At 50.9% G+C, this 15239-nt stretch overlaps 2 protein-coding genes across 3 annotated transcripts in view; both read right to left on the bottom strand.

Moving 5' to 3' along the window:
• AUNIP (aurora kinase A and ninein interacting protein) overlaps nt 1-2830 on the bottom strand; it is a 26055-nt gene extending 23225 nt beyond the window's left edge. Inside the window, exons 1-2 of the mRNA XM_012645914.1 lie at nt 2753-2830; nt 927-936 (exon numbers count right to left, since the gene is read on the bottom strand). Of these exons, the coding sequence (XP_012501368.1) occupies nt 927-936; nt 2753-2830 (88 nt within the window). The remainder of the gene's footprint in view (nt 1-926; nt 937-2752) is intronic.
• Nucleotides 2831-5925: 3095 nt separating this feature from the next.
• PAQR7 (progestin and adipoQ receptor family member VII) lies at nt 5926-15019 on the bottom strand. Of its 2 annotated transcripts, XM_012645949.1 has the most exons (3): nt 14965-15009; nt 12189-12281; nt 5926-7090 (listed from the first exon to the last, which is right to left on the bottom strand). In XM_012645949.1, the coding sequence occupies exon 3, from the start codon at nt 7066-7068 to the stop codon at nt 6028-6030; it is 1041 nt and encodes a 346-aa protein (XP_012501403.1). In that variant the 5' UTR covers nt 7069-7090; nt 12189-12281; nt 14965-15009; the 3' UTR covers nt 5926-6027. The 2 variants fall into 2 exon arrangements, with proteins under 2 accessions (XP_012501403.1, XP_012501404.1); XM_012645950.1 differs by lacking the exon at nt 12189-12281 and having other exon boundaries at nt 14965-15019.
• Nucleotides 15020-15239: the final 220 nt, after the last annotated feature.

Here is a 15239-nt window from a genome sequence, read left to right as displayed (position 1 = left end):
AAATAAAAAAATTAGCTAGGTATAGTGGCACACACTTGTAGTCCCAGCTACTCGGGAGGCTGAGGCAGGAGGATTGCTTGAGCCCAGGAGTTTAAGGTTGCAGTGAGCTATGATGATGACATTGCACTCTAGCCCAGGCAACAGAGGAAGAGCTTGTCTCAAAACAAAACAAACCCATATTAAAACCTATATTCTCACATAGAAAGTTCTCCACCATATATTTAGTGAAAGGCAAGTAGCAGGAGAACAATATATTTGATGTGTTTCTCTATGTGTGGGGGAAACAAAAATATGCATATATTCATATACACATATAAAATGGCTCAAAGGATACCAAATTGTTAACAGTAGCTACCACCAGTGAGGCCATTTTTTTATTTGACACAATTCTATACTATTTGATTTTTTTTTTGAACAAACATATATTACTTTCATAATATAATATCCTCCATACCATGAGACCAAAGATGCCATGCCTGTGGGTAGTCAGACCAGCAGAGAAGCAAACTCAACTCCAAACATAGACCTTTATTGTCTACTGGCCGAACTACAAACCACTCATTCTGCCCAACATAGTAGACAGTTCCGTTTAGGGCTATGGGAAGAGGCATGTCTTCTAAAACACTAGCCACTCGCTATTGCCCATCTATCTCCAACATTAAAACTCAAAGGATTATGTACCTATTTGATAGCCACTCAAGGAAGAGGTATGTTTCTACATCCTGTGAAAGGGAATCTTTAGTACCCTGAGCTGGAAGTCTGAAAGTCAGAGTAACAGTAACTAGTCAGGAACCAAAGTTTTTAACAAGTGCCTCTGGGAATCAACAAGAAGGGAAAATGGTGTTAGTGAATGTGGTCATAGGTTTAGGGCTCCGGAAATCAGAGGAAGAGGAAGGGATAGAGATCTTGGAGGGAGGATTCCATACCTGCCATGCACTACGTCAACAGGACAAATGTTTTCACCACAACACTGTCAGGGAAAAAGGCATGATTTGGGGTATAAGAGTTACAGACATAGAGACAAATATTGGCTCTCCTCTTCTTTGTGAGATATTCCCTTTTTCTTTCTATCTCCTGAACTCTTCCACTTCTCTCCTCTTTCTAAATTAAATTGGTATACAGGTTTCCCAACCATCCCATGTCATTCAAGAATGTATTCTAATGGCATAAAAGGTTATTCCTAGTTCAATAACCATTGCACATTTTGATCATTTTTGGTAAATATATATATTTCCCTCCCATCCATAAATTAGCCCTTTCCCTTATATTTGGGGGGAAAATGGTTACCATTCTGTGCTGTAATATGATATAGCCCATACTTTTTTGCATGCTAACTCGGGAACTAGAGAAGAACAAAAAGACTGCCAAGAAAGCAAGATAACTTTAAATTGTTGATTTAACAAGCTTAGTTAACACAAAATACTAAGGTTGACAAAAGCAAGTTGCTAGATTCTGAGGAATACCTACATTGTAGAGAATGTGTTTCAGATTCCTGATGTGACTACTAAATTCTAACTACTAAACAGAAGGGAAAGAATTCTGTATTTACCGAACAAAGTCATATATTTCATATTCTTAATTTTAAAAACAGATAACATTCTTTGCTCCAGTGATTCCAAAGGGCAAAATGTATTAGAAGCTGTCTCTTTAAAACCTCCCCCACTCTTTTTGAATTAGGTTGAAAGGGATTGGGAGACACAGGGACAAGCAAGGTTTCCAGGCATGGGGAGAGGGTGGAAAGTTTGCTCTGAGGAGTTTAACTGAGCAGACTCCTTTGGAGCGTCTCTGCAAGATGCTTCTAGTAAAGGCTGAGATATTGGGAGATGGATGCATATGCAAATTTGAGGAATTCTCACCCAGAGGGTCTGTTTCCTTTGTTTCGTTGAGACAACACTCAACACGTCTTTTTTTTTTTCTTCTTGCTGCGTCGCCTGGGCTAGAGTGCAGTGGCATCATCACAGCTCACTGCAACTTCAAATTCCTGGGCTCCAGTGATCCTACAGCCTCAGCCCCCCAAATAGCTGGGACTACAAGCGCGCACCACCACGCCCACCCAATTTTTCTGTTTGTGTAGAGACGGGGTCTCGCTCTTGCTCAGGCTGGTCTCGGACTCCTGACCTCAAGCGATCCTCCCGCCTCAGCCTCCCAGAGTGCTAGGATTACAGGCGTGAGTCCCGCGCCCGGCCTCAACATGTCTTTATTTAATGAGTGTTTTAGAAAGTTTTAAGATGTTCATGTTTCCATACTAGAAGAAAATAATCTTTTTCAAACCTAGTTATACTTACAAAATCAAACTAGCAAATATGATTCATAAGCAACGTTTAAAAAATAAAAACATCCTTAGCACCAAAGAGAACTGGGATATACTCTGGCTCTTACACTAACCCATCTGTGACCTCACTCAAGTTATATCCCCTCTCGAAGTCTCAGTTCAAAACTGTGTAAAAGGAGGAGTTTGGACTCATGACCTGTAGAATTTTCCAATTTGTGCTCAACTTCTTCACATATATTTCCTATGTGAAGCAAACAACACATACCACTATCACTAGCACAGTTTTGTCAACCCACCTTAAACGACCTTTAATGTTCTGCGGGATTCAATCAATATGGAGGTAAACAGAGGTGACAGGAATGAAGAAACAGGGCCCTAGTACTAGCCTTTCGGGTGACGATGCTCCCGCGCTCTGCGAGTCTGGCCCCGGCTTCTACACGCTGTGAACGCCCCAGGGCCTCCCACCCGCCAGCGTCCCACCTGCACTCTCCGCCTCTTCAGAGCCGCCGCGTCCAGCCACACGCCGCAGGCCTCCTCCTCGGCTCCTCTCCGCCTCATGGCTGCCGAGAGGACCAGACCAGCAAGAGCCCCCGCCCGGCTCGCGACGCCTCAGGGAGCGACCGGAACCGCCGCCGCCGCCGTTTGGATCTCGCGCCAACGCCGGGAGCGGAGCCACGTCGCGGCTGCCCCCGGCGCAGGCCCCGCCCCCGGCGTCAGCCCCGCCCCTTCTCTAAGCCACGCCTCCGCGTTAGCAACAGAGCACCGGTCCTTCCGTGCGGGGGGGCTTCGGCCTCGCCCGGGCGGGGGTGTTCTTCCTGATCTCCTCCGTCAGGAGCTGGATTCTGGAAACTGCTGTGTGACGGCTCTCCACATTGTCAAGAACGTGCAGTTCTTTTTGCTGAATTGCAGATTTCTTGCTGTAATGTGTAGCCGAGCCCCTTGAGATTTTAGTACCTCAGCATTTTTTAGTGGCCGACACGATGTAAATTCTGACTAGGCCCTTAGTTGCCCGCACCTGCTACCCATTCGCTTCCTGCTTGCCCAGTGCCGCTTGTTCTGACAGTAATCATTAACTGCCGGTGTGCTGGTTTTTGTCGAGCAGTAGAGGTGGTCTAAAAATAAAATCCTAACCACCCCCGCAACTGAACGGACCCCTCTCGGCCAAAGGGAACCCAGAAAAAACCTTAAAACTGAATTCCCAGCCATGAAGGGATGGGAGCTGTAAAGCACCTGCACGTTCTCTTCATAAATATTCATGAATCCTATAGCTTGTTAAATATGTATATTTAGCCACCCCACTCAGTATAAAATCCTGTTCCCTTTGTTCTCTCCCTTGAAACCTGTGCTCCTGGCTTGGGGCCAGAGCGGTGGTTGCTAGCCTGTCAGAATGGCCACTGCAGGTTGAGAACCCTTCACGAGAAATAAAGCTCTCCTTTTTACAAAGTAGAAACCTCGTAGGTTTTTTTTTTAAGTTAACAGAGACAACTCTAGGGTGACAGGGAAAATGTATGAGCTTGTTTTGCAGAAGGAATGAATGCCTTTGAGGAAGTTAGCTGCAGAAGCTCCGAAGTCTAGTTGCTCAGGATGTCATCTGACACTGAAGAAACAGACTTCACCCTAGGTCCCTGGAACCCCTTCTCATACCCTGCATAAAACATCCCCTCTTCATCTCTTCGAGAAGACGGATCTGACAAATCTTGCTCTCCTGTCTTCTTGCTTTGGCCACATTGAATAAACCTTTATCTCCAAGCACCAGCGTCACAGTGTTTGGCTTTAGCTGTGCATGGAGTACAGAAGCCTGAATTTGAGGTTTTACAACAAATATAGTAATTTACAACAAATATAGTAACTACCCTGGGCTCAGGATTTTCCTCATCTCATCGCTGAATATTCGCAATCATGCCAGAGGGAAGCGGTGGGGGGAGGATCAGGTCCGTGCACTCCAGAGCTGGGGTCCTCGACCTAAATGGTTACCAAACACTCGAATTTGTGAATTATTTTAGTAAATAAAAAAGAAAATCTAAGTGTAACTACAAAACCACATGGAAGAGGATTTTTGAAAAGGTAAAGTAAAAATTTGGAACTAGCTTTTAGTTTTCACCAAGTGTGACCTTGCATTTTAAAGAGGATTTAGTGTGGAAAGTGTCTCAGAAATGCAAAAATGCTGGCATCCCAACCATCCTTCTGCCCCAATCACCGTCTCCATAGATGGAATATATGGATATGTATCTGTAAGTTTTAATAATACGTATCAATATATATCAAAATATGCATTAATATACACACATATATATATCTCACGAGGTCCCCAAGGATAATTTAGCAGTGGAGTGATATTTCTTACTCATTTGGGTTTTTTCCTTATCTTCCTAATTTTCCTTCATTTTACATACATTGCTTGTAGACTATTAAAAAAGTAATGTTATAAAAGTTAACATATAAAAGCCTTCTTGAAGAAAAAACAAAAAAATGAAAACTTTGTCAAATTATAAAGTGGGATTATATATATTTTAAACTCATTTGTTTATTCCTAAAATTTATTTAGTAATAAAACTGCCCCCACTCCCTTGCCAAACAAATTTCACCTATATGTATATAGTATATAAGTCCCCACCCCCACCCGCAGGCAAAGATAAAACAAGAACTGCGCCCCTCCACCCTGTGTCCACCCAGCTTCCTACAGAAAACCTCCTCCAATACTGTAAGTGGGGGCCCCTCCCTGGGACAGGAGACAAAGAGCAAAGACGCAGCTACTGTCACAGCCACTTTATTACATCCAGGACACATTAGAGTCCAGACCAAGCCTAGCCCCAGCCCCACTGAACTCCTCCTTCCGCACCTCTGGGCCTTTGCACAGGTTTTCCCCTCTGCCTGGAATGCCCTTCCTATCCTCCATCTGCAAACTCCTATTCATCCTTCCCAATCCAAGACACAGAGGGTCCCGGGAAGTCTTGATTATTCCCTCTTAGTGCTTCCCTTGACGGTTCATTCAGATATTAAAGCCTTTGTCATCCTGCATTTTGATCCACAGGGCCCAGCTGGTGGCCTGTCTCTGAGCAGAGGCATAGGAAACACTGACCGGATAACTGAATCATGAACAAGGGAAGCAGGAGAGAAGCTGGGAACAGGCTGTGTGGGACACAGAAGCCAGAGCTAGGAGACTTGGGGGCTCACTGTCTGGGATGGTGACTGAAGGGGTATGAGGCATTGGATGGGATCATTTACGTCTGGCACAATCTTCTACCTTTGGGGGTCTCTGGAGCTCCAACGCGGCAGGCTGCGCTGCAAGGGACGGCAAGATCCCACACGTATTTGGGTCCTGCCCCTTCCCCATCCACCCAGGAAATCTGAGTAGAGGTGGGTTGACGAGGCCTCCCCCGCCTCTCAGCTCAGTAAGTTTTACCTCCCACCCAGACAATCTGGAAGCCCCAAACTGGAGTCCTGACTCAAGGTGACCCCCCAGCTCCACCCCCCAGTAAGTGGAGAGGAGGGGCAAACCAGGGTGGCCCATGCCTTTATCTCTTTCCCCCTCTCTCAGGACAGGAAGCTGGGGCAGGCCCAAAAGAGGACCCCCGCAGGTCCTGGCCAACCTCCAGATCCAAGGATTGGCCAGTGCTGCCCCTGGCAGTTGAGGTGTACACAGAGTCACCGCAGGCCAGACACAAACAACTTTACCAGGGCTTGTTCCCCTCTGAAACCAAGCCCAGACCTCTGTCCCCCGACTATACCCGCCTCCCTACCAGCTACCACCCCCTTCACTTGGTCTTCTGATCGAGTCTGTGCCGCACCAGCTGGCTCAGGAGGAACGCAGTGAGGAAACTGCTGCCTGCAGTGAGCAGGAAGAGGCCAGAGAAGTTGTGGGGCCAGTGGGCGTGCAGAGGCGCGTAGATGGGCCGCCGGGACTCGTAGTCCAGCGCCACAGCCTCCAGCTGAGCCAGCGTGCACAGCACCAGGAAGACATGGAACACCTGGTGGCCCTGGCCAAAGACGTGGCAGCTGCCAGGGAACCAGCGCTCAGGCACGAAGGCAGAGAAGAAAGCAGCAGCCAGCAGAAAGAATACCACCTGGCATTTGTGGTAGAGAAGGGCTGGGTCATCGGTGGCAGGGCCAGGGGACACCAAGATGCGGTGCACCACGGGGCTGATGTCCAGCGCATAGGCCAGGGCCGAGGGCATCTCCTGGCAAGCGCGGCCCAGCAGGCCTGGTTTCTGGATGAACTTGCTGTAGCAGGAGCCAGCGCAGGAGAGCCAGGCGAGAAAGGCGGCCGTGGGCAGGAAAATGGCCTGTACCTGGGCATGCCAGGCGGGCTCGATGGCATAGTAGAAGTGCACCAGCGCGCTGCCGTACTGGTACACGGCCACCCCCACGTAGTCCAAGAAGAAGAAGCTGTAATGCCAGAACTCGGACTTGGCCTGCAAGAGGTGGGCCAAGGCACTGAAGGAGAGGTAGGTGAAGGAGGTGAGGATGATGATGAAGAGGGGCAGGGCATGCGGGTCTCCCCAGAAGTCCACGGTCCTTGCAAACATGGCCAGCCGCAGCAGCAGCACCACGGCTGCCACTAGGTGGGTCCAGACGTTCACCGCCTCGTTGTGCTGCTGGAAAAGCGTGCGGAAGTAGAAGCACCAGGTCTGATGCAGCGGCCGGTAGCCCACGTAGATGTACGGCTTCCAGAAGAGGGGCGGCACCTCCGCTCGGTCCACCGTGAAGATGGGCTCTGGCTGCAGAGATGGCTGTGGCTTCTGGCTGACCTGCCACAGACTGGGCAGGAGGTGGCTGAGCTTCTGGGCCATGGCCATGGCTGTGGGCCTGGGCAGGGCGCTAGGAGAGAGGCCAGAGCAAGGTCACAGGCCTGGTGTCCTCCTTACCCCCACGAGCAGCAGCCGGGGGGCTCTGATGCCCAGGCTTTACTCCCTCCTTCCCACACCCTCATCCCTACTCTGGGTTTAAGGGGAGAGGAGTCATCCTAAGGAGGAGCTCAGCTCTGACCTCGTGAGAGCAAGGGTCGTTGTTTTGTTCCCTAATGTATCCCAAGTACCTAAGACAGTGCCCAAACCATGGCAGGTGCTCAGTAAATGTCGAGGAACGCACGAGTTAACAGGGCTGCCTGCCTCGGTCATGTCCTTTCCAGCCCAGGTCCACACAGTAGCCCCGGCTGTTTTCTCTCCTAAAGTACAGATCCAGCCACATGGAACACATGAGATGGGGACAGGCTCTCTCAGCCTGTGTTCGTGCCACCATCAGTGTTCACCTGGTGGCAACAATGACCTTGCTAACACAACCACTGCCTCTACCTATAGCCCCTTCAGAGTGGCCCAGGTCTCCCACTGACCCTCCGTCACCCTACACGCTCTGGTCCCTGCTACCTTCTCCAGCATCTTGCTCAACCACAGCGTACTCTAAATCCAGTCACAGCCTCACCAAACCCCTGGACTGCTGTTTCCATGTCTATGGCTTTGCACAAGCTGTTCCCTATGCCTGAGACATTTTCCTCCTCTTGCCTGCTAAGCAAACTCCTAATCATCCCTCAAAACCCATCTCTTCTGTGATACTTTCCCATGCCCCCTGAACCTCCTATGATGACCCCCTACTTGAGTGCCTGCCATCAGACCATCCTTTGACCCTTATAACACTTCTCATGGGCATTCAAATTGTTCATGTGAGCTCATGGAAGGTAGGCAGTTTGTCTCACTATTCTGTGAACCTCTGGTGCTTAGCAAGTAGTTGGCACTCAGTGTTCGCTGAATGAAAACAATACAAGGGCATTCTGATAACACTGGATACCCTTCAAGGCCTGACTCAAAAAGCCACTTTGTTTCTGAAAGTCCCCAGCTAACCACTGATTAGCCACACCCCACTCTCAAGTTCCCCTCTCCAGCCCCTGCCCCACCGCCTATGGTTGCTAATTCCAAACAAATCAAATCTAACCCCTCATCCTGGCATTCAAGGCCCTCATTTCCCATGTAAGCCCAACGTCACACCCTGTGCCATCTTCCTGTCCCTGCACTGAAATCCTTTAAGGAGAGTACAAGCTGCCACCTCCAGGGGGCCTCCTCACTGCTCCCCCCACTTTTCCCTGACCTATGATGGGTTATACAATTTAGCCTTTAAAACATTCATTCATTCATTTAGCAAACACTGAGCTTTTCTTTGCCTCATACCCTGTCCTGGGTTGGGAGAGGAGGTGAGAGTGGAAAAGGATTTGATCCTTGCCCTCAGACACCTCATCATCTGCCAGAAATTACAGAAAAGAAAACAGAGCACAGCAAATGCTTACACAGCACTTGCTATAAGCTTCCTAACAACCCTGTGAGGTAGATACTATCATTATTCCCATTTTCCAGATAAGGAAACTGAGGCACAGAGAAGTTCAGTATTTTGGCCACTCACCTTAGCCAGGAAGTGGCAGAGGTGTGCCCTGAACTCAGTCTGCGCTCTTAATCACTACCCTAAACTGCCTTTTGCAAGACCAGGTGGCAAGCCTAGTCATCATTTCACCATTTTGCATGACACCAGCTGTGTAAATCAAGCTTATCTTCATTTGTTGCGTCATTCATTAACACGGATATCTAATGAAAACCTTGCCAGACAATTTCTTGCCCCCTGCCAAATAAATTCCCTCAACAAGCTTATTGGACTCAGCGTTCAGGCTCATCCACCGTAACCACCTTTGTTTGCCCCAGTCACTGTACACGGCCAAGAGATTCGGGCAAGATAAGGCAGTCACATTCTCTGCCACCAGCGGTACTGCGATCACCCTCAAACCCACTCAGATAATTCACACACAACCCAAGTAAACACAGCGTGCTTGCTATGCAAAGGCAGCATCAAGATGCTCGATGCCCCCAGCCCGCACTCTCTCCAGCCTGACCTGCATCCCCCAGCTCCTGCTGCATTAGGATTCTGGAGTCAGTTCTGGCCCTGGCCTTTCCTGGTCCAGTGGAGAAGCAGGAGTTACACCATTCTCCTGCACTAGGGGTGCTGCTTGCAACAGGGAGTACAGGACTCTGCTACTTCCTACTCCCCAGAGAGCCGGGAACAGGGCAGGTTTAGGAAGCAGACCTTCCTGAGGGGCTAATTATTGGGGCCGCTTCAGTCCAGAGCATGAGATGCCCCCTGGCCTGCCTTGCTGCCTGGGGAGCCAGGGCTGGGTTTCTTCCTTTCCCTAAGAGATTAGGCTTTGGCCTTCATCATCCGGCCTCCACCCTTGTCCACAAGTTTGTCTTCCTTACTCGGAACCTCAGGGGGCCAGAAAAGGCCTCTGAAAGCATCTAGTGCAGCTTCCTTGTTTTATATTAAACCAGAGCCCAGAGATAGGAAGGCCTTTCCCAGAGTTGTCCAACACAGCAAGGTTTCTATTCCACCTTGGAGACAAAGATCAAGGGATAATGAAGCCTGATGGTGCCCTGTAGACACCTAGTTCCTGAGTCCCTGTGATCTGTTAAGTCCAGTCCTATGCTCCATATGCCACTCTTGGAACTGTCCAAGCATAACAGCACATTAAAGGCTCTGAGAAGTCCTGCAGCAAAGAAGTCTGCTTAGCTCTGCTGAATCTACATTTGCCAAGCTCATGTGACCAAGGATTCCTTTCCCAGTAATAATTATATCATAAATCCAGTTGAAATGTGGTGTTTACTGTATGCTCACTCTATATAGCCTTGTTGTAATTAATTCTCGTCACTTGCCTGCGAGGTATTATTCTGTCCATTTTGTTGTCCTCTGAGCAGTCTGCCTCCGAATAGCATGCCTAACAGGCTGCCAGGCCCTGCCTATTCCAGCAGCCCAGCCCAGCCCAGCCCCTCCAAACCTGCCAAATTGCACTGGGTACCTGGGGGTTTCTCTCGAGCCTGGGGACTGATGACTTCTACTGTGGGACTGGGCAAATTCACCAGATGCCAAGCACTGGGTTGGCACTTTCACAGGTGAGGGTCGCTAGGGGCGGGGCTTCTAGCCTCTGGAGGTGTCTTGTGTGATGTCACCGGAGGGTAGGGCTGAAGACAACCTCCTATACCTCTCTCCTCCCCACCTTTGCCGCTGCCACGTTGGTGAAACCAGGCTGTATGCCCTCCTAGCCAGGCCTCTGATGCAGAAAGAAGCTCACCTTTAACCTCTGCATGGGACATATTGGGAAACTGAGAGCTGGCTGAAAAGTTTGACTTCCTCACAGAGCAAAACAAGGGCCAAGGTGAGCTGGGACCAAGTGTCCAGGGCCTGGTTGACAGATGTCGGGCAAACTTGGCTGCCTCCTGTCCCCTACTCAGTGGGAATCAGAATGGAAGGAAGTTAGGAATAAAGGAGAAAACAGACACTATACAGGCTGATAAAGGAGATGGACTTCAGATTCGGACAAACCAGGTTTGACTCCTGATTCCATAACATGCTGTGTGACTTCAGACAAGTGACTCACCTTCTCTGATCCTTAGCTCCCTCATGGGAATTAAAATATTATCTACTGCATAGATTGCTGCAAAAATTAAATTTATTAAAACATAGTTTAGCTTAGCTTAGGGACTCAATAAATGATTACTATTATTAATAATCATAATAGTAGTAGAATTTGAAATATCCTCAGCCTGAGAGATTTGCTTGGGGTTCTCTAAAAAACTGTCCTCTTTTAGCCTTCGACAGTTAATTCCACTGGATTGTGGTGAGGGGGACGGTCAGAAAGTTAACTGTGTCTCCTTAAACATATACCTTATCTCTAGGGGGTTAAGGACCAGAGAAATTTGGCTAGAGTTTGGACTTCTGAGGGCACTGACCTTACTTAATAATTAAACATTCTCAGCAAAGACCATTCAGAGTACCTGCTCTGGATTCACAGAGCCCTGGAAATTGGCACTTGCCCAAAAGCCCAAGAGAGGTAACTGGGCAGTGACATCCCCACGGGACGGGACCTCAACTCCAGGACCACGGCAGCCCACCCTAGAGTGGTAGAGTGTAGGAGGGTACACTCTGTTAGCAGGTAATCCAGAAGGCATGTGGCCTGGCCTGGGCCTGTCTTGCAGGAGGTGTGGGAGGCTTCTGGGCCGGCTCCAGTGGGAGTTCCTCTGTCAGTCTGAGGAGCAAATTCCGCCCCTCCTCTGCCCTCCCCTTCCCTAGCTCTCCCAATTCATATCCCCCTTTTCCTCAACTCAAGGTCAAGACTCCTCACTTCCCTCCTCAACCAAGGCTTGCCACCTCTAGCTCCTCCTGGTCAAAGGGGCGCACAACCCCCTGGGGAAAACAGAAGAGCAGGTTGGGGGAACAGGGTAGAAAATGGGCTTTGGGGACTTTGGGGAGGGAGAGCCCTGGGTTACCCCCGTCCCAGAGATTTCACTCAGTGCTTACTATATGCCAGCCACAACGCCACGGGGCTGGGCACACAGGGAACGAAGCAGCCAGGTTCCCTGCCCCAACCAGCTCACCCACACAAACGCCTGTGGGCCTAGGAAGATCCCGCCAGGAGGGAAGCCACCCAGGTAGGTGGTGACCCTGGAGAACTGGAAAGAGCTGCTGCCCCAAGGGTGGGCATCCACCACTCACCTCTGGCAGACTGTTTCAAGAGAAGCCAGAAGCCCCATTTTTTTTTTTTTTTTTTTTGAGACAGATTTGAGACAGAATCTCACTCTGTTGCCCTGGCTAGAGTGCCATGGCATCAGCCTAGCTCATAGCAACCTCAAACTCCTGGGCTCAAGCGATCCTCCTGCCTCAGCCTCCCGAGTAGCTGGGACTACAGGAACGGGCCATGACACCAGACTAAGTTTTCTATTTTTAGTAGAGATGGGAGTCTCGTTCTTGCTCAGGCTGGTCTCGAATTCCTGAGCTCAAGCAGTCCTCCCACCTTGGCTTTCCAGAGTGCTAGGATTACAGGCGTGAGCCACCGCACCCGGCCAGAAGCCCCATTTTTATGTGAGGATGGAATTTCAGGTCTGGAACTTACCAGCTGTGCAACTTTGCAAAAGTCTCTTAATCTCTCTGAGCTTGTTTCCTCGACTGTAGTCAGAGAATGAAAATAGCTACCTCTTGGGCTCTTCTGAAAGCAAAAAACGTCATGGATGTTAGGTGTTGGCTCTGGCACAGTGTTGGCTCCACTGTTTTTGTTGGATTCTCACCTGGCCCAGCCACTCAATCCCTGTGTGACCTTGGACAAGTCCCCTCCCCTCGTAGCCCTGTTTCTCCAAAATGTCAAAGGAGAGAGTGAATTCACCAGTGACTTGAAAGGGCCCTCAGGACCTGTGACATTCCAACAATATTTATTTTAGGCCTACTATGTGCCAGGCACTGGAGCTTCGACAGTGAACTGAACCATTTAAAATGCTGCCCTCATAGAATGTACAGCCCAGGGAATCCATACCAAAGGGTAACACCTCAGGGTATTAATACCTTGCCCTCTTGGAGCTTATACCTAACTCTGCTGTTCCCAACACCACAGTACCAGTCCTCGGCCTGTTAGGAACTGGGCCACACAGCAGGAGGTGAGTGGCACAAAGCTTCATCTGTATTTACAGCTGCTCCCCAAGCTCGCAACACCACCTGAGCTCCGCCTCCTGTCAGATCAGCCGTGGCATTAGATACTCATATGAACGCAAACCCTACTGTAAACTGCGCATGCGAGGGATCTAGGCTGTGTGCTCCGTAGGAGAATCTAATGCCTGATGATCCGAGGTGGAGCTGAGGCGGTGATGCTAGCACTGGGGAGCAGCTGCAAATATGGATTATCATTGGCAGAGAGGTTTGACTGCACAATAAATGTGATGCACTTGAAACATCCCGAAACCATCCCCCCAGCCCCCATCCATGGAAAAACTGTCTTCCATGAAACAGGTCCCTGGTGCCAAAAAGATTGGGGGCCATTGGCCTAACAAAATGACACCTGTTACAAGTATTATTTGGTTACAAAATTCCATTTCCTCTTGTGCCTCATTCCTGGCAAACAAAATATTCATTGTTGCTTTTCTGGGCCCTGATTGTTCAGCATATTCTGTTAAAGACAACTTTATCTCACCATGGAATGCAAAGTCTAACCCCATTAGATAAAAATAAGAAGGTCAGACCAATGCTGACACTGGGGATGTCAGAGGTAAACTCTTATGAGGGGCCCTGACGAGGATGACACAATATGGCAGAGCCCAAAACATTATTAATGAGATTAGGTGCTGCCATTAATAATTTATAGTGACTTGCTGTTTACCAAGAACTTTCACACACATTTCGCCCCTCTCCTAACTCTGTACCCACAGCCACCCTGTACCTTCTGTATCCAGCCCAGGGGCAGAATAGCAGAGCACGTCTGTCTGGCTCCAAAATTAGTGCTCTTGCCCTTCATCCACCATGGACGACTTCCAGGCACCCGGCAGGTGGCCACAGATCAAACAGGCAAAGTTTTCATCCCTGGCTGGCCTCCTGATCTCTTAGTAACCCGGTCACCTCGCTCAATGCAAACCAATTCCCCAACTCAGCCCAAAGGTTGAAGGAAAAACTCCCTCCACATCTTCCAAAATTGAACAGAAACTGTTTTCGTTTTTTTTGTAACAGCACTTTGGGCCTCCATTTGTACTGGAAAATGTGATCAGAATGAAATAATTCTTAAAGAAATTCTGTGGAGCTCAGACTCACAACTGCTGAGGAAGGGGACTCTCTCAAACCCAGAGCGGTTGGATGAGCTGGCTACAGTCACCCAGCACAGGGCACAGAAAAGGGACCTGAGCTTCACTGCTGACCAGCCAGGGCCCCTCTGGGCAGGGGAACTGAGGCTAGAGAGGGGCAGCCTCCCAACAAGAGGACCCAGAGGTGGCACAAGCCCCGTGATGTAGGAAGCTGGGTCCCTCTCTGATAGGAGCTCAGACACGGGGTCCTGGGCCACCCACCCAGGAGCAGCCAGACTGAGAATCCAGGAAACTCTTCAGACTCCAAGGCCTTGGCCTGACCTAGCCCCGCAGGTCTTGGGGGCTTCCCCAGGGAAATCTCTGGGGCTCCCCAAAGCCTGCAGCCTTAAGGCAAGAGCTGTGTGCAGTGTGGGGCCCCCTAACCCCTTCCCTCACTGTGTGGGGGAAGCTTCAGCCCTCCCCACACCAGGGAGGCCTCCCCAGCCTGAGGAGTCTGGTCTGCTTGGGCCTCTGGAGCAAGAGCTCCTTTGGGCCCCCAGCTGTGCTATTCCCACTCTTCCTGGTTCCCCAACTGGGACCCTTCATGTCACCCATTTCCGGCACCCGCACCCTTCTCGTCCCCAGTCTCACCCAGATTCCTTCTCCAGGAAGCAGCGAGTTCCCTGCCTGTCCTCCAGGACCACTGTCTCCGCGGGCACCAATTCCGCCCCCCCCCCCCGCCTTCGCTCTGCCCCAGGGGTGTCCCCCTGCGCTGCACCCCTCCCTGTCCCCAGATACACGCTGTCTCTCATCCTCCACCCGCGTCCTCGCCCTCATCTTTGCCCCCTGCCCAGCCTACTCCCCTCGGGCCGAGCCCCTCTCCTCTGCCTCCTCCCACTCTCCCCAGATGCCCGCTCCAGCTCCGCTCCTCCTTCTGGCCCTGCCAGCGCGTGCCCATCCACCCGCTCCTCTTGCTCTGAGCAGGAGGTGCTCCCCTCCGGCTCTGCCGTCCCGCCTGTCCTCTCCCCGCGTCCGCCCCGCCCCCACGCAGCGCACCCAGCGGCCCCGCCGCGGCCCGCGGGAGCCCCCCTCCTGCATGCAGCCCGGCCTCCCGCTCCTCGCAGGCCCTACCTGTGGCGGGAGCGGGGCCGGAGAGCCGTGGCGTCTGGGGCGGCCGAGCCGGCAGATAAAGGGCGCCCGGCAGCGGCCCCGCCCCGAGCCGGGGGAGGGCAGGCGGCCTAGGGCGCTGCGGGCGCTGGGCCTGCGGCCCGCGACCCCAGGCCCCACACCCCCGCTGCAGGCGCAGCGCCCCGCACCACGCCCGCGTGTTGCTTGCGCAGGCGAGAGGCGTCGCCCGCCCCAGAGTCTTGGGACTTCCTGCAGTCGTTCAGCCCGGGAGACGGAGG

Source organism: Propithecus coquereli, unplaced genomic scaffold, assembly GCF_000956105.1.
Source record: "Propithecus coquereli isolate 6110/MARCELLA unplaced genomic scaffold, Pcoq_1.0 Scaffold239, whole genome shotgun sequence".
Lineage (NCBI taxonomy): Eukaryota > Metazoa > Chordata > Mammalia > Primates > Indriidae > Propithecus > Propithecus coquereli.
This window is presented reverse-complemented; position numbering and strand designations above follow the sequence as displayed.